This window comes from Cibotium barometz, chromosome 37, assembly GCF_041138505.1.
Source record: "Cibotium barometz isolate CiBa-2024 chromosome 37, ASM4113850v1, whole genome shotgun sequence".
Lineage (NCBI taxonomy): Eukaryota > Viridiplantae > Streptophyta > Polypodiopsida > Cyatheales > Cibotiaceae > Cibotium > Cibotium barometz.
In genome coordinates, this window is record NC_141082.1 from 42191233 (window position 1) to 42211490 (window position 20258).

At 35.1% G+C, this 20258-nt stretch overlaps 1 protein-coding gene across 1 annotated transcript; it reads right to left on the bottom strand.

The window, feature by feature from the left end:
* Positions 1–3420: 3420 nt before the first annotated feature.
* On the bottom strand, positions 3421–15595 carry LOC147617281 (carotenoid 9,10(9',10')-cleavage dioxygenase-like). Its single transcript, XM_086776377.1, has 15 exons — positions 15455–15595; positions 15217–15351; positions 14988–15086; positions 14776–14878; positions 11459–11706; positions 8485–8664; positions 7900–7978; positions 7619–7700; positions 7412–7474; positions 6968–7106; positions 6328–6505; positions 5170–5304; positions 5036–5082; positions 3742–3888; positions 3421–3661 (listed from the first exon to the last, which is right to left on the bottom strand). Exons 1-15 carry the CDS (start codon positions 15542–15544, stop codon positions 3548–3550), a joined length of 1839 nt encoding a protein of 612 aa, XP_086632503.1. The 5' UTR covers positions 15545–15595; the 3' UTR covers positions 3421–3547.
* Between the last annotated feature and the right edge of the window lie 4663 nt (positions 15596–20258).

Sequence of the window (20258 nt, forward strand, 5' to 3'; positions counted from 1 at the left end):
CTATTTTGGTCCAGTGCACTATGTTCAATGCTATATGGTGTGAATGCAAGCATTTTCGAACACAAAGAATTGATGAAAAGAGAAATACACAAGATTGCGATGTCATTAGTAGCTTTGAGGGAGCTAATGGAAAAATGGATGATTATTGTGGCATAATCCAAGACATATTTAGGCTTGACTTTCGTCGCTTCTTTGTGTATGTTTTGGATGTCAAATGGCAAATGAACGTGGTGGAAAAAGGGCCTGATGCAACGATAAAACGCCATGCAAGTGGCTATGTAACTATTGACTCTACAAAGTTTTGGCAAACAAAGCCTAAGATAGGCTCGTATTGCCACAACAATGTGAGCAGGTATGCATTTTTTTACTAATGTGTTTCATGTACATATATATCTAAGCTCGCGTACCCCTTGACTTTTGATATGCTAATTAATTACTGTACTATGTGTATTTCAGTAGGTTATCTATCTACCAATGGTGCATGACATTAAATGGTGGTACGTCATCCCTATTACACCACGTTCCAAAGTGATGTATAATACATTCACTGATATGGAGCATATGGAGGATGTAACAAGCCGCAATGAAGAAGATGTCGAACATGCCATTGAAGATGTTGTGATCGATGATCAAGAAATAAGAGATGATCATGATAATGAGGATAAGTGTGCCATTTCTCATGATCATGAGAATGACCCTACCATTGAGGATGATGGTGATGTTGATGAGGATGATCAGGGCATCGATACCATTATCAATGGAGTACAGAATATCGATAGTGGAATAAATTTAATCGTAGCCTTACAAATTGATCAAATGGATATTGATATTGATCGTTTGGCAAGGATGGATCTTATTGAAGATGAGATCGAACCCTAACCAATCCGTCACTGTACGTTCTAAATTGATGACATTTCTATCATCTCATATGCATGATTTATTTTTGAATATATTTCATTGTTGTAAATGCATGTAGTGGGATTGTGTAATGATGTATACTGTAATGTACTATGAGATGGTTTAAAGAAAATAGTTTTTAATTTTGTAAAGGAATTCAGTTTTTCTTTACCATGCGTGTATTAATCCGTGTATAGTGGCGTGTATTAATCCGTGTATAGTAGCGTGTATTAATCCGTGTATATTAGCGTGTATAGATGCGTGTATTACTACGTGTATATAAACGCGTTGATAAATGCAAATATACACGCGAACTTAAATGATAAAATACACGCGCCCGATTCTATTCAAATACAGGCGCGACCATACACGCGCTCGTAATTTATCGCGTGTATGAAACGCGTGTATGGCAGCATTGTCTTGTAGTGATGGACATTCCTATATTTTCATTCCAGTTCATTTTTGTCACATTAAATGTCAGAATTTAGGTGGCATGTAGTGGTGATACATGGTATCCACATCCTTCTTATCCCTTATCTTATTACAATATGAGCGTTATTATAACAACCATATGGCCAAAGGCATTACCATTGGCCTTGTGTATATATCTTTCAATTTACCGATGGAAAAAAACTATTTTGTGTTCACTTCTTTATTTTATATTTTCAAGTTTTACTATGTTACTATCTCTTATGTATTCTTTAAAAAAAAGCTGGGACACACTGGGGAGTCTTGTAATGAATCCCTAGTCTGCCTTATCATTTTTAATAGATTGCTATTTCGTTGAGTAGTAATTATTAAAAGAATATGGCACATGAGAAAAAGATTTAGCAAGAGAAAGTACACTAGACAATGCAATAGAGAGAATGGAGAGAATTTTAAAATTCTAATTAGACCTAATAAGAATAGGTACAATATGATGGTGATCTCTACCTATGCGTTCTAGTGTAGAACTTAGATGGTAATCTAGATAGACTGTGGATGGAGGGTGTACTCAGAGTATAGGGAATATATGCTCACAAGCATTGGATGCCTTAGATTGTGCCAACTATGTCCATTTATAATGCTGCAGGTACTACAGTGGATGCATCCAAGATGTGGGCGGCTACACTACATTAACATGGCTCAGTGCTTGTGTATTCATAACGCGTCCCAACGGACCACTGCCCACACTAATGATGAAATTAGTATCCAAGGGAATATTCCCTATACCTTTTTTGCACCGACGCTTGTACCCCTGATCATCTCCTAACCATCAATAGTCAGAACTACGACCCCTTACAACATCTATGCTGGGGTTCCCACTAAATATATGTGTACCAAGGGCTTCTCCTCATAACGAGGGTCGTACAAATGTGCACCATACATCAATGTGAGATACATGTTGAGAGGCAGCCATTGAACATATACTAACAATTATAGTAGCTCACTACCCAAGAATGATATTTCGCTATAATCGTTGCTCAACACAATGAAAAATGCAACATGTATCAGGTGAAATAGCCCCGCACTTTCCAACACTTGTAGTTATAAAAACGCTGCTAACGCTAGACTATCTAGTTTTAAGCACAATATGATGTAATGGGATTGATTCCCTACAATGGTAATATAACTATGGTTTCAAAAAAAAGTTAGCCATGTTTTTATAATAATTATTCTTCACACAAAGGTGATATGAGATATTTTTTAGGAGATTCCTTAAAAGTGAGGGCTCTAGGTTCCTCATGCTGTAAGTACGACTTTCTTCATTGTAAAATAAATATATGTGAATCTCTTTCTATCTTAAATGGTACATTTGAAGTTCATACATAAACATATACATACCTTTAATCCTAAAATCTTGAATTGATCTCATTATATGTCTTAAAATAATGGTAGCTATTCAACGTCAAAAACATCATCTACAAGTGTTAAGAAACCTTTCTTTCTTATTTGGCCACTTGTGGAGTGACATCATGGTGGTATATATGATTGGTGTCTCCTTTGCATAAAGGATATATCATATATAGACACTAAAACACTTGTAAAATAATCATTTACTTGTATATCTTTGTATATATATAGCTTTGCGTTAGAACCTATAAATAAATTATTTTTAAAAAGGGGGAGGGAGCCAAAAAGTGGCATGAAATCACCAGTACATCCTATAAACAAGTCTCTCCATCTTGTATATGGCACATTTGAATATGTTATATAGTACATCTGAAGTCCACAATATGGCCTTAAAACAAATCTCTCTATCTTGTATATTTGGAGTCCATAATATGATGTACTATCTTGTATAGTAGATTTTAAGTCCATAATATAATGTACTATCTTGTATAGTACATTTTAAGTCAATAACATATAATGTACTATCTTGTATATAGTACATTTTAAGTCAATAACATATATTAAGAAGCATTTCTTCTAAAAGACTAGATTGATCCCATATATGTCTTGAAACAATGGTATTCAATGTCAATTTCTAATCTACAATGCTAATAAAACTTACTTTCTTAATTGATCACTTATGGAGATTGGTAGATGATATTATTGTATACTCAACCAAAAGGATATGTCACACACAATACTCTATACATAAAATTGTGTTAGAAATCGTATTTTTTGGTTTTAAAATGGGAGAGAGAGCTAAAAAGAGGGTATGAAATCATAAATATGACCCAGAAACAAAAGTGCTATGGAACCCGTATGGAACACGTTGTGGAAGCTTGATTATTGCAACTGGTAGCTCGGCAAACCTTTGAGCATCAATTATATGAACCTGTACATTTAAATAAAACATTATAGGAATAACACATTAAAAAATCAAAAGAGATAACAAACTTGGGAAAGGGATATTACCTCACTAGTGTTGTTGTTCTCATTATGCACATATGTTACCAACCAACCATCATCCTCTGACAAACTATTGGGTCTAGGCACAAATAATGGTTCAGATGTAAATATATTGGGTCCAGGATGATGAAATTCCATATGGCAAGTCCCTCCCTAGACCACAAAGATAAAGAAAACAACTAAATAAGGTCTAGATGTATTAGTATTAAGTTGAAGATTCAAATTACAAACACATTATAAATTTACTTTTTGCTTATATAGTGTTTATAAATTTCTCCACTAGCAAGGCATTAAACTCTAGTGTGCATTTTTGAAACTTTATGGACCCACAATACAACTTGTGTGTATGAGGATATGTAAAACAAATAATTGAATTCATCTAGTATATGCTACTTTATTGAATTTATAAATTTATCCATTATCAAGGCATTAAAATCTAATGTGGACCCAAAATACAACTTGCATGTATGAGGATATGTAAAACAAGTAATTTAATTCATTTAGTATATATTAAATTTTTATTCTTTTTCCAAACCATTTGGTTTCTTATAATCTTACTTACATAAATTTATTAATTAAAAAAAATGGTACATGTGATCTCACTAAGTTTTAAGATGTTTACAATGACACACGCACGCCCGGGCATGTGCATGCACACACACATGCACACGTGCATGTACACACATGTGCACACCACACATAGATAAGAATGCACACACATGTGCACACCACACATAGATAAGAATGCACACACATGTGCACACCACACACACCACACATGTGTGCACATGTACACACATGTGCACACCACACACACACACACACACACACATAGATAAGAATGCACATATAATAATGTAAACCATTACAAATTTTGGCAAAGTTAGTTTAAGGGTGGATGACAATTATTGAGCTCCTTCTGATCAATGTTTTTTTATAAAAGGCACCCATTAATGGTTATGAATACCTGTCTCTCTTTCTCCCTCTATGTGTGTGTGTGTGTGTGTGTGTGTGTGTGTGCGTGCGTGTGCACTGGCACATGCACATGCACATGTGTACATGTGTACATGCATATAAAATCACATAATCATTCATATTGCCTTGCCTTGTGTGCATGCATGAGTGCATATGAATGTATATTGTATTAATGCATTCACCATTAAAAGCTTCGAACTTCATGATTGTAAACAAAATTGTGATATGTGTGTCTTAGATAAAGATAAAATCAATTTGGGAGAAAAAATATACTATAGTTCTTTTTCATTTGGTGTCAAACTTCCTTGTGTTTTATGTTACATACCTTTTCTGGAAGAGTGATCTTAACTAATTGCCCATATTTTGGCATCCCTACACACAAAGTGAAAATTACTTTTGATAAGTCCATAAGTAAGAATTCATGCTTTATCCCAAATAAAAAATAAGATTTATCCTCACCAACTAATGAACTCGCTTCATGGTCAATGACTTGGGCATAAGTGAATTTGTTTTTATAACCAATATACTTTTCATTTATTTTGGGCATTTCCAGGGACACAGGAACATCTGTCAAATCTCTCTCTTCTACCAATCCTGCAACCATATTTCCATAATATTAAAAAATATCTAAAAAATGTGAAGTATTGTAGGGTGTATCTATTAATGTGAGAAAGTGTGTGATCAAGAACCACTATGTGCAAAGAGTGACCAGTCTATTAAAACATGAATACATAGAACCTATAGTTGGAAAGTCAAGCGTCATTAAGAGATGTTAGGGTGAAAAGAGAGGATATTTTGAAACATAGGGTTTAGAGTCCCGGTTTAGAGTCCCACAACAGTGGTGAAAACAATGATGCAAAGGTGCCATCAGGCTTGACTATCACACTTGTGCTATAATTGAGAATGACAAGACACGGGGAGCTAGAAGAGGGCAGGGGGTTGCTCATGGGTGTGTCAAAGTATTTATCATAAAAAATCACTGGTGACAATAATGATGCAGAGATTCTAGCAGGCTTGACCATTACACTTGTGTTATAGTCGAGAGTGACAAGCTAACAGGAGCTAGAAGAGGGTAGGGGGTCACTCATGGGTGTGTGTGTGCGTGTGTTAAACTCTTTATGATAAAAAACTAGAGTTGATATTATATTAGTCTTTATAGCCGAGATTTTACAAGCTTAATATCATTTTGAAGGTGCATAAATTTCTAAGCATAAGTGTATGTGTGTATGTGTGTCTATGCATGTGCACATATGTGTGTATGTGTGTGAACATGCATGCATATGAATGTATGTGCACGTGCACATACATGCATACATATGTGTGTGTGTTTATATACATGTACATGTGCAGGCACCCATGCATGCACATACATGCATACATATATGTGTGTGTGTGTGTGTCTATATACATGTACATGTGCATGCAGCCATGCATGCACACACACAGAGACACAACACTCACTCACTCACCCATCCATGCACACACACACACACACACACACACACACACACACACACACACACACACATGCACATACACATGCACATATCTATACATAGAATATAAGGCATAATTTCTTGGCTTACTAATTTAAAAAAGTTGAAAGGGAAATATTACCAGTTGAAAGGTTGAATCGCCATTCATGAATTCTAGTGAAGATTGCTCCATCAACACTTGGATCTTCTTCTTGCTTTGGCAGTGTGGGATTTATTCCCCTTGCAAACCACTCCACTTTATCCATCTTAGGCTTGGGGATGATAAATGGCCTTCTAGATCGACACCCATGTAACACCACCTACACAATGAACTATAATCACATTAAAGATGCTTGCATGTGATAAGCAAAGGAAGGTCATGATAATGAGTTTCCACTCTTGAAATTACAATTTTAATATTTTTGTAACACCACCCACACAATGAACTATAATCACATTAAAGATTCTTGCATGTGACAATCAAAGTAAGGTCATGATAATGAGGTTCCACTCTTGAAATTACAATTTTAATATTTGTGTGTGGGAATGTCATTCATATATGAATGATACTTGTATATAAAAAATATGATATATTTTTTCCCACTGCATATGTTGCCAAACAACAATTTTCCCAATATGTATTATAGATGGTTACATATTTTGTTAACAACAATTTTCTCAATATGTATTAAAGATGATTATATATTTTTGGTGAATAATTTTAAATAATGAAAATTTCAAACTGCATGTGTACTAATTTGTTTAAAAAAAATATTGGATACCTCTTCTCCTTCTTCAAAAGAATTGACTATATGGAAGGTATAACACATTTCCACCGAAAACCATTGAATGGATTTGGCATTCCCAAGACGAGGCATAATCCCAATTTTTGCATATGTATTCTCCTCAAAACCTAATAAACTACACCCAAGAAACATTACCACATAAATAACTATCTCTAAATGTCTGGGAATGCAATCTACATCGCTTGAATCAAATCCATGTAAATAAATAAATTATATTGAAACGTCATAAAGGAGTTCCTCACATACTAACTAAAAGTTAGTTTCATTGAAACATCTTAACTACTTTCTCATTATATTAAAATAAATTATATCGACATCTTAAGGAGTTCCTCACATAATTAACTAAAAGTTAGTCTCATTGAAACATCTTAACTACTTTCTCATTTGGATGCATGATACATTTCTCTTGAAACAAATTACCTTCCTCCGCTCAACAGCCTTTGAATATCAATTGTAAGTGGGAGATCCATGACCAAGATGTAACTATTCAAACAAGTCATATATGTCACACATATAAAATGGATGATTTAAAAAAATTATAGGTGAATAGTTTTTTATTTCTTATTTTTTAATGTTTGAAAACCATATCATTTCTCTCTACAAAAGCTTAATGTGGACACATGTTACTTTTTTGTGATAGCTATGTCGTGGGTGAGGCTAGGTCGGTCCAACTCCAAGTCACATTTATGGACAAGTTCTTCACCATCAGCTGTTATAAGTATTACAAATGTTAGAACTTATTATTTAATTTCAAAAATCACCATTAACTATTATAATTTCTTCATCATTAAATGTAATGTAAGTTCTTCACCGTTAGTTATTATAAGTATTACAAATAGTAGAATCTATTAGTTGATTTCAAATATTAACTAAAAATAGAGGGTTAATGCACTCTTATCATTGCTTACATGATATGATGCCTGTCATGCAATAAGGTTTGGTTGCTCCAAATCCGAAAATCACTAGTTCATTTGTGTCTTTTACAATCTTCACACTCAAGAATAGCATGGTTAGGATTGAATGTATGATTAAACATACAATCTTCATTCCCAGTAAAAGTTATGGTTATGTAAATTTTGAGTTTGAATCTATGATATAAGTACAAATAAATATTAAAAATAAAAATATAGGGATGATTAAATTAGTTGGACTATTAATGTAAACTTTCTTCAATTTTCCCTAAAATGTACACCTAAATTTGTTCTAGGATGTACACTTAAATCATATACACTAATGTATTTAACTTCTATTATATAAGTGGCTTGATGGCATATATTATATTTTATACTAGCTATTAATAAAGCTAGATGAAAATAAATTACAATAACTATTAATAAAACAAAAAATTAAATTAAATTATTAATTATATTGTTATTATCTTGGGGTATGACGTGAATGGGTTCTCCCGTCTATTAATTATATTGATCTTACCATGTCCTTAAGGTGTGATGTGTAGTGTTCTTACCTTAGGGTGTGATGTGTAGTGTTCTTACCTTAGGGTGTGATGTAAATGGGCGCTTCCATTTATCGCTCAAGTGCCATACTCCTATAGTGTTTAGATTTGACACATTGATCTCATGTGGAAGGTCTCCTTCAGCGTTTGCAAACAAGCGGCCACCATGAGAAAAGATGGATGTGTTGCAAGTAACTTTGTTTACTTTCCCAAATTGCAACTGCACAATAATATTTGAAAATAAATCAAACATATAGATGGTTGACATAAAAATTATCTTTTAATGTTTGTATATGTTTCCCCACCGCCAATTTTAAGTATTTCTATTAGAAATCTAAAAAGATGACATTTTACCCTTAAAATGCTTATCTTCATATGATTAATTATATATATATTGTCTACTTATTCTACCATAGTAGGTAACTAATTGAATTGTCTATCTATTTTTTATTGCACTATATGTAGAATGTATAAATTATACAAATAGTCCAAAATGTCTTTAGCTTAGATTAACAAATGAATTGCTTATTTTATATAAAAAGATAAACATCAAACTTTGTATTGTTAAGATGAAACCAATACCTAGTAAAAATCAATGCTTTAGCCTCATTATGTGATACCTAGGGTCATAGCTCTTTAGTGTCATTATGTTGATACCTAGTAAAAACCAATGCTTTAGCCTCATTATATGATACCTAGGGTCATATCTAAATCATGTTTGAAAGGTGCACATTACAAGGAGTAACCATAGTTAAAGTAGTATAGTAGGCTAATTTAGAATGTAAAAATGTGGCCATTGAGCTTTGTTGATTTCTTGATAAATTTTAACACAATCTTAGATGGTACACATGCTTATGTAGAGTAAATTTATATTCATATTGAACCATTCAAGTAGGGTTTGAAGGATATCTCCAATAGACCTCTTATCTTTGGGTTAAAGAACATCCCCCATAGACACCTTGATCTTTGGGTTGCAAAGCCGTTGCAAAGCCAAAATAGGTGATCAAATGACCCAAAATATGCATGTTGGAACAACATGCTCATTATTGCATACCAATAGTTAGAGATGACCATTTGACTGGACCACAACAATCAAAATATGCATGATGGAGCCACATGTTCATTAGACAACCATTTGACTCGACCACAACAATCAAAATATGCACGATGGAACCACATGTTCATTAGTGAACGCCAATAGTAGTTAGAGATGACCATTTGCCTCAACCACGACAACCAACTACCATAACGAGAGGCTATTTAGAGCATTCAAGGCTAACCAATTAGACACTCTATTTTATTTCTTGATTATGTATTGTCTCCTCATGTAGCTTTCATCTTACTAGCTTGATTCCACCCATTAAAGCTCTTTTCATAAGAGAATATAGGTGTGGAGACTATAGGAGTTTTTGCATAATGACCAAATTAAAGCTCTTTTCATAAGACAACATAGGTCTACTAACAAATTGACCAAATTTACTCTTATTCTTGATCCATGTTTAATATATTATAGAGCCCAATTTTATGAATGTTTTTCTATTATTGTATCTTATTACATTTATGTGTATCAACCTTTATTTTGGAGGAGATATTGGCTCAATGTAATTGTTCTTAACTAAAAGAAATTTGTGTGCTCAATAATAATAATTTTTTAATTTAATTAAAATTATTTTATGTTCACTAAATGTACACTTTATTTTAAATCATAAGTATTTCCTACTTTGAGGTCGACCAATCTTGGCATTTATTGGTTGTTTTGGATATACTCTCACTATTTATACTTGAGTGTCCTTTTTAATGTTGGTATAGAAATTTATTATTATTCCAAATTACATGTTTTATTGTTATTTCTTTGAAATTTAATAATTTTCAACTCATCCATAGATGCAACTTCATTAATTTAATGATTTTCCCTTTTAAAGAGGCTACTATGGTTTTAAAATATTCAACTAGATAATAGAACATTATAGAAGACTCTTTGTTGACACTTACGATGTTGAGCTTGATGAATTACGTAGTTCCTATGTGATTGCAAATATTGAAATACCATTTGCTTGTGCATCCCCAAAAATTTTGAGGAATATAGAAAGATGTATTTCGGAGATATGACCTATGCATTTATTTTGTAAAAGGCTATGAGCTATACAAAGATATATTTTGGAGATATAAGCTATGCATTTATTGTGTAGGAGGCTCAAGATTACATTACGTAATCTATCTATTTATTCTATGGATGATGGTTTCATCTCTATCTCTATATTATCTTAAGGAAGAGTTTCACAAAGCTGCCACGTGGCAAGAATTTGGAGGTTCGGGAAGGGGAGGAGGAGGTTTGAGGAGGTTTGGATACCATTTGATTTTGGAAGCCTCAAAAGACGTGCAAAGCACGGGTTCCCAACTAGTATATTAAATTTGGAGATATGAGCTATGCATTTATTCTGTAGGAGGCCCAAGCTTTCATTACTTAATCTATCTATTTACTCTATGGAGGGTGGTTTCGTTTATTGAAAATTTTTTTAAAGGTAATATTTAAGCAATTTGAATATTGTACTTTGAACTACATTTTCAATGGTATGTCTTAAAGGACAAGGGAGACTCACATGATAGAGTTTTGGGAATTAGTCCTGGAAAATGTAGAAAATCTATACCCTTTAAAATATGAAAAATACCCTTTTTACCACCACGTACATAAAGATTTTGACATGCCTACCCATTTTTTATACACTATTTGTGCAAGCTCAAAAAACCAGATTATGTAAGAAAATTTCCCATTTAAAAGGATATCTATGTGAACTTTCAAAACTTATGCTACAGTACCAATGGATTTAATAACATGATCTAGAATAAGTCATAAAAGTAATTGAAAATCAAAGCCTTATCTATGAAATATGCAATGAAATCAGACATAGAACTAATTGAAAGTTGAAACCATGCAATGTGCAAAACTCAATTAATGCCTAAATCAAAGAGATTTGTTGAGGATCAAGATCAGCGATATTCTTTCATCCACGCACCTGGTTGAAGAAGTAGCCAAGGATTACTGCCTTGGAGTCACCCATTACAGTATTAAGCCAAAGTCGTTTACCATGTTTCTTCTCCTCCTTATAGGAATCTGTCTCAACATACTTGTTTTGGTATGAGACACGGCCATTTGGTCCAAAGTACGTAGCGTGAAGCATGCCGTCACCCTCAATCCAATGAAAATATGCTTTGCCAATCAATGGAGATCCCATCAACTTTGCTCCAAAGTGAGGATTAGGGCCTACAATTATTAATAAATTTTTATTTATATTAAAAGCAAAGCTCATATCTAAGTAGACGACAAAGATAAAACATTATAACCGTACCTAAAGTTTTGGAATTCCTCACTTTATATCATGCATAAATCTTTCATTACATAACAAACTATCTCGGCCAAGTACAGTACATTTTTTTAGATATGAAATCAGACATAGAACTAATTGGTGGGTACGAGGGTTATACATGTAAAAACTCTTAAAGTAAGAATGCTTGTTTGAGGGTTTCCACATATAAGAGCATATCAAAACACCAAACTTATAGCATATAAGGTATTTTGCAAGCATATAAGGTATTTTGCAAGGGGGTCATAACATCCCATGAATGTATTAAATGAATCCTTAGTGATACTTTTTTATAATTACAATTGGATAGAATTATTTCTTTCTTAAATAAAAAGAAACCTCACTTTTTACATGTCTATATAAGCTCTTGTGTGTGTGTGGTTTAGGGAGGAGGGGTGGGTGGTGTTAGGTGCAAATCCATGTGAAGCATATAGCTAATGGGTATTATCTTTATATATTGAATCTTTATAAACCCTAACCACTATTTTGCATGTGGAACCTACGTAATGGGAACGGAAAAAAGTGGTTTATTCTTATTAGTTAAGTGTTGGGTGCCCATAGAATGGCCATGTGCTGGAAAGTGAGTTGGTATTTCCTATAATCATGTAGCGCTTTTATGTGCAACGTTATGCCTACCCTCATTAACATAGTATGGTAGATCCATCTAGTCCCATTTAGCCTAGCAACAACTGCAACCATATGGGTGGCCAACATGAGTGGAGAGGAAAGGTTGCCAAGAAGATACATAATAGGAGGGATTTGATTTAGCTTAAATTTATTTATGGAAACAAAAGGAAAATTCTCAATAAGTGTGCCTAGTGGGAGCCTGGTGTTCCCTATAAAGAAAGGTTTCCAAGTTCCCATGTTTTTTTAAAAATCCTACATAGAGATTGGTAATGTACACTGGTAGTGTGGGTGGGTTGCCAGCGTAATGGATATTGTTGGATCTCGCAAGGTGGAGAGCCAGACTCACACAAACAATTCTCAATGACAAGAACACAAGGGTGTAGAGAGTGAAAGAGAATGGCAAGCTCAAAGGTGGTGAGCCAAACTCACACACACAATGCTCAATGTGACAAGAACACAAGGGTGTAGAGAGTAAAAGAGAATGGCAAGATCAAAGGAGAGAGATGAAAGCTCTCTATAAGTGCAAAGAGAAAGTACAAATGAGCAAGCTCTCTATAAGTACAAAGAGAACCCCTGGTAGTACAAATGTGAGGTTTATAGAATCTCTAAAAGAGAAGAGGCCCAACCTTTTATAAAAGGCCTCAAACTTTTCACATGATAAGGATTTAGTGAAAAGAATGGCCACATTGTCATGTGATAAGGCTTTTGTCGCCGTTTACTTCCCGCCCACCCACAATTATATCTCACAACCTTGGACCATATTACATTATTCCATTATAAGTTGTGAGAGAAGCCATGGGTGAAAGTTATTACACTTTTAGTAATGGGATTAGATTTCACTAAAGGACACATGGATCAAACTTTCGTTAGGAATTATCGGCCTTAATGAACAAAAAGAAGTTTCATCTTAAACTTTGGTTAGGAATTATCTGTTACTTTCTCTTGGAAGGAATAAAATTAAGTTTTATGACAAAAGGAATGTAGTTTTCCCATCACCTAATAAGCCTCGTTCTAGAGGATCTAGAGTCTCTATCCTTGTGGTTACATATCTTTCATATCACTTTCATTCGTGTTGTTTCTACAATTGTTTTATTTGTTTTTTTATGGAAAAGAACCCTTTTAAAAATTTGGATGTTTGAGCGAGTTTAGGGTAAGTGGAATCCAATTTGGAGATGAGATCTAATAAGGTTTAAAGTCAATTAATTAACAACCAAACCTAGAAATTGTGGGGTGGGGATAGACTATAATAATAAATATAAATAATAATAGCATTTGAGTACTTACCATTCCTAATATATATGCACCCAAAATCTTTTTTGGCTGCCTATTAATTAATTTCTTTGAATGGGGCTGAGATTTTGCTAATGTTAAGACATTGGGCAACACGAGCGAGTGACACATGGCACATGGCAAAAATGTAGCTGCATGCATGCTGGACAAATGTTCCTTTTTCTGTTGGTGCAAAGCATTTATTCTAGCAACGTCTCGTCTCCTCGGTTGTTGCATACCACCCTCTCTCTCTCAATGAGTGCAGGATATATTCATCGTCGACGAGAGGCATGACGGCATTACACAGCGTTATGAGCATTGCTTTTGCTTTCGACAAGTTCGTGGATCTAGTGGTGGGTAGGTTTATGTGGGGTTCTAGGAGACGGTTGAATTCTGTGAGATCCTGGCGAACGCCCCCGGGAAGAGGTCATTGATTTAGGTTGCGGGCTCGAGCCATTGCATTTGTTGGGCCCGCCCACAATGGTTCCCAACACGTTGAAATATTAGGCTGTTGGCTGTCCTCATACACAATGGGACAATGTCCGCCTTCCTCTTCTTCTTCGTGATGAAGCAGAAAAGCTCGCGGTCCTGCCATAGCCAGCAACAGCAGGAGTGCAAGCAAGCAGCTTGGGGTAGTTTTCTCCTCATTTTCTCTCCCTATCCCTATCCCTACCCCCACCTCCTCCACCCATGGTTTTGCCATGAAGATTTCTGTGGCTCAACACGACCGGTTGAGCTTTCGCTCTGGCGGAACCATGGCACTTGTGTAGGCAGTATTTGGCCATGGATAGCGTAGTGATGGAAGCTTTGGAATCCAGCACCCAGTAGGCGAGGGGACGGTGGGGGAAGCAAGCAAGCGAGGGGAGGATAGGCAAGCGGAGGTAGGCAGCGCGGCGAGCAGCCATGGAGGCTGGTGAAGGAAGGTGGGCACGCCAGCATGGACTTCTGAAAGTAGCCTTAGAAAAATAATAATAATTAAGTGGCCACTTAATTAATACAACTAAAACGAAATGTTCTAAATGTATACAAGTAAAACAAAATGTTCTAAATAATAATAGCATTTGAGTACTTACCATTCCTAATATACACTCCGAAGGGAAAGTCTGCCGGAATGGCTCCGTCGATCACTTCGACGGGCACGCGACCGCCAATCTCATCAACCGGTGCAAAATTTCCCTGTGTATCACATATACATTTGGCGATGGTTTTATTTATAGAGATTCAAAATAATAGCGTAGAAAATAAGAAGTTGGAGTGCACGAAGAGGCAAATTAAGAAAAAGAACCTCGAATTGTATGTTGATGTCGTCTGATTCCTTGAATAGGGCGTCAACGGCTGCCCGCACCATTGCCCGTTTTGCGTCCTGAGCTAGGCTAGAGATCAACTAGATTGCGTAATTATTAAAACAAAACAGTCAATTAGCGCCTGCGTAATAAGCAGCTAATTAATAAAATCAAATGCTACCGTGCAGCTAATTAATAAAATCAAATGCTACCATGCAGACCGATCTCCACCTGTGTAGAGCTTGTGAGGGCATCTTTAACGAAGGTGTTGATGTGGGTGGGGAGCTGCTTGATCGACGGGTAGGATTGGTCGGCGAGCTCAGCCCGACTGATCAGCAACACAGAGTTGGGTGCAGCTTTTCTTGTCTGCATATTTGATTGAAAATAAAAGGAAAATCACGTTAGGATTTCCTCAAATTAGCAGAGCACAGTAATTCTGAATCGTTATCGCAAGAAGAGTGCCGCCAACCTCAGCAGTCACAAGCTGCACTTGCTTTTGTGCTTTCGAAAAGCTCGTACACAGAAATGCTGAAGGTGAAGCTGCTAGGATGCTCGCCATCTCTCTCTCTCTCTCTCTCTCACACACACACACTCACACTGGACGGCGTCTTGTCCTTTAAAGATTCTGGCCCGTTCTTTTGTCCGGTTCATACAGGATCAAGGCCATTTTTGGAGTCAACGTCCCCTTCGAATCTATGCAGCCATAAGGCTTAAAAAACTTTAGGCGTGTTCACACTAAACGTTCAAAGTATACCTCCAAGTTTTTGTCCAGTTTTCATAAGGAATCAAGGCCATTTTTTGAGTCAACATCCCCTTCGAATCAATGCAGCCATAAGGCTAAAAAACTTTAGGCGTTCACACTAAACGTTCAAAGTATGTATAATGGATCTCCAAGTTTGGAGGATTAGTGTTCACACTAAAACATATATAATGGACCTGCAAGTTTGCACCATTCTCATTATATGTATGTGTATATATATATATTCTCATTCATGTATTTTCAATTTTTAAAAATCTACAAATTTAAGGTTTTTGGTTATGATAAATATAAAGATGACAAAAAGACAAAATGAGACCCTACTAAGGCTCTAGTTCGGGAATACATCCAAGCTTTGAGGAAGCTTAGTTCTAACTTGAGCTAAGCTTCCTCAAAAAAAAAAAGCTTCCTTATTTACAGTTTCTCCAAAAAAAAAAGGGTTCAAACATAACAAGAGAAAACACACTAAAAGACTTGTGGGGACTTCACACGTGGACCTCTTCAACAATTCAAACGACTTAAAAATCTCACAAATAAAGCTTTATATTATAGCTTTGTGTAAAACCTTATGTACTACATCTTTATAATATAACCTCTAAAACATATATTGTAAAGCTTTTTTTTCATAAACATTTTAGTTTTTTTTTTTTAGAGAGGGACCATACCTCTGCAGCAACATAAGCTTAGAGCAAATTCACAACCAAGAATTACAAGGAAAAGCAAATAGGAGTAAACTCAAGATCTTCAAAGCATTATCGGGTTGTTGCAAGTTCAAGATGTCCAGTTAATGTTGGACTCGGACAATACTTGAGAGAAAATTTTTTTGGGGGGGGGGCAAGGTACTTCAAATGAGATCAAGCAACTAATAGAAACTATACATGCACTCAAATTAACCCAATATAGCTTAAATTAATATAAATTAGTCTAATTAATCAAAAATATGATAAAATCATTAAAAAATGATCTTTCCATACTTAGAGTGATCTAAATTTTTTTCGATAGATGCACCATTACAAGTATACTATTCTTTATAAGTTTTAGATGATTTGCATTAAAAATGTAATTTTACTAATTAGATTATTAATATTTACAAGCCTTTTGATAGCTTGAAAGAATGTTGGAAAAGAGATCATTAAAAATCCAACCATTGGATTTATAATTTTGACTAACCACCACATTCTACTAATGGCTCACTATCTACCACTCTTTTGATCTACAAGATTGAGCATTTTAAGTGGTAGTTATTGTGAGTACAAAAAGTACCATATATTATAACACTTTAAAGACCTTGAAATATTTAAAGAAAATAGACAAATTATAGCTTAAAATTTTCTCAAAAACTCAAGTTAAGCTCTATATTATGTGAAGATGTAAGATCCAAAGTTGGAATCTCATATGAGTTTATATGTAAAAGATATTAGCATTTTATAGAATCAATCCAAATTTGGGACAGGGTGTATACATTGACTTTATACCTAAGGAAATGAGGACTTTCGACAATCTAATGCTTTATTAGATTATGCAACTATATTCCCAACTTTGTATGTGATGTTGCAACAAAAGAACTTGAAAGGAAATTCCTTCGTTATCTAGAAGAGAATAGCCACTAAAGGCAAACAAATGCCTATTTTTTTATTACTATTTATAGGGTGCTTGAGTGGATAAAATTGGGCACCTTGATCCTGCAACCACTCTATCCAAAGCTTAACATAGAAACTCTATCAACAATGTCTCATACTTTTGTTAAGATTTACTTTTTGTAGATTAAATCAAGGCTTCCTAATGACACTGCTTACTCTTCGACATTGGAGCTTCTGACTTCTTACAGGGGAAAGCTAAGTAATAATTACACTTTCTAAATTTTATAAAAGAAAGGCCTAAATATTAAACCATCAATGTATTTTAAAAGAAAGGCCTAAATATTACACTTGCTAACTTAATGTATTTTAAAAGAAAGGCCTAAATATTAAACCATCATTATATTCTAAAGGTCAATGCATCTATCACATTTTCAATAATTACTCTCTAAATTTTGGCAAGTGCACTTTTGATACCATCTTCACTATTACTTGGTTGAAAGCAATCACTGTCAATTTCTCTTAAATTGTAGCCTCCTCACCTTATTCTATTAGCATCTATGTTTCTTTATAGCAATAATAAGTATGCTATTTATCATGTAAGCTCTAAAAAGCTAACCTCTACTCCAAAAATAAAATTACTTAGCTATGATTAAGGTGAGCAAGATAATTAGCTTACAATCCAATATTAAGGTCAATAAGATAAATTAGTCTAAAATTCAATATTATATGGATTGGCAGTGGGCGTTAAATTGATGAAGGGGAAAGGGTTATGGAGGACAAAACATAGTTGAGGGAGGGCTTGGTTTATTTGTTTATGAATAGGATCACCTATAAAGTGTATTTAGTTGAGGGAGAAGAGCCTTGTAAGGGCTTGGTATGCTTGTTTATGAATAGGATCATGTATAAAGTCTATTTAATGTAGTAACGAAGCTAAAAATTAAATTTTAATCAAGCATCTGAGAAGATACCTTAGGAGGAAGCCTGCATGATGACAACTATAAGAACATTTGTAACCATATTATAGAGAAGAAATCCAAAATATTTTTGTATTGCCGATGCTATTAAGAAACACACATACCAATTGGAAGCTGTAGAGGAAAGGTATGTAGTGGTAGAAGTGGCGGCTAGACAGCGTCCAACAAAGCAAAAAGCAACAGAGCTGACGGGGATAGAGAGAGAAGTAGGTAACGCAACACTATCTCGCCACCATCACCTTCTGCATGTCATCGCCACACAATCTGAAGATAAGGTTACACGTTTATTTTTATTTTTTATTTACAATCAACCTTATTCTCCAAAGGGTTGTTACATGCCTCACACACACTAACACATTGTATGCCAAAACACTGCACCATTGATGTAATATACTCCAAATTAGGCCTTATCAACTAGTTTTTTTTAATAAAAATAAGAAACCTTATCCTCCAAAGGGTTGTTACATGCCTCACACACACTAACACATTGTATGCCAAAACAGTGCACCATTGGTGTAGTATTCTCCAAATTAGGCCTTATCAACTAAGTCTACATCGATGACTACATCATCAAATATTTCTCAAACAAAAATTTTCAAACCGCGAGCATGAGCAAAACGAGTGTATTTTTGTGTGTAAAAATGAAGAGAAAATCCCTTGTAACAACACCGCAACCAAATGAGTATGCGAGCGTATGTGTGCATAATAAAAAAAAAGGTGTATACACATCAAATCTAAGCATGCCCAAAGCACAAATGCATGAGATGACCGCATTGCAAAACATGCTATCCACACATAATGCATCAAAGGCACATAAGGAGTTCAAGAACAAAGCATTATGCAACGAAGAGCACATCAAAGAACAGGTCAAAAGAGCCAACAGTCAAGGCCAAAGATCCGAAAAGAAGAGAAAGACGTCATTAACAAGAAGAACAAGAAGTGGTATCAAGGTCATAGCAACCAAAAGGCATTGACATCAACATGAGCAACAAAGGAGATACCAAGAGGCATTGACATCAACATGAGCAACAAAGGAGATACCAACCACTACCCTAATCTAAATCATATGTTGTAATTGCCACCAAATGAATAGGCAAATTGATGTAAATCACATGAGCAACAAAGGAGCTACCAAAACCACTAGCCTAATCTAAATCATATATTGTAAAAGCCACCAAATGAGTAGGCAAATTAATGTAAAACACTTGACCACAAGAGACTAGCCAAAGTAGTACCCTAGGGGAGTAAAATCAACCCAATCATCTCTAAAAGCAACCTCTGAGCTAGAGAGTAATTAAGCCAAAGAGCCTCTGAGTTACCCAGCCAAGTTAGAAATAAGGGGGGGTGAGAATATGTTGTAACCGACATCCAACCACCTTCAATGGCCTAAAGATTTGGCACCAAGAGTGGGTGTTGAAAAATGTGGTGCCAAAGAGCACAAGGAAGAGGTAGGGAGTGAGAACAAGTAGCCCATGAAAGTGCAAAGCCTAACATGAGGGCACATGAGTAAAGAGATTTATCCCACATTGATGTGAAATCCCAAGAGTGTACCTCCTCATATAAAAGGAGGCCATTTTAAGAAATGAATCATATCACTTGTACACATCTCAAGCCTCTTTATGAGTACAAGTCTTAATCTTATATTGTAACATAATGGTGCTTGAGTCTCTTGCACATACTCATCATCATGAGTAAACTTATATTACATCCACCTTAGATTAATTATATTAATCATGTTTAATTAGAATAGGATTAGGTTTGATTAGCTAGATGTTTTGCTAGTAGGAGAGCTTGATCCATAGTTTGAACGTGGTCGGTTTGTGGTGTTGTAGACTTGAGAGGCTTGTGGTGTGTATGACAACGACCATGCTAGACAGCAACCTCCTCACCTTTGTAGCTGGCTGGAGTTGCAGTACAGATGTAGGTAGAGCACCGGGCACAGTTGGCGCAGTACGATCTTGT

What these genes read in the sequence shown, in the direction of transcription:
- LOC147617281 (XM_086776377.1), bottom strand. Translation starts at nt 15,544, where the DNA reads ATGGCGAGCATCCTAGCAGCTTCACCTTCAGCATTTCTGTGTACGAGC. An exon ending in ACATCAACATACAATTCGAG is followed by an intron (nt 14,879 to 14,987) that starts GTTCTTTTTCTT and finishes TGTGATACACAG; the next exon opens with GGAAATTTTGCACCGGTTGA. An exon ending in CATGACAGGCATCATATCAT is followed by an intron (nt 7,701 to 7,899) that starts GTAAGCAATGAT and finishes TACTTATAACAG; the next exon opens with CTGATGGTGAAGAACTTGTC.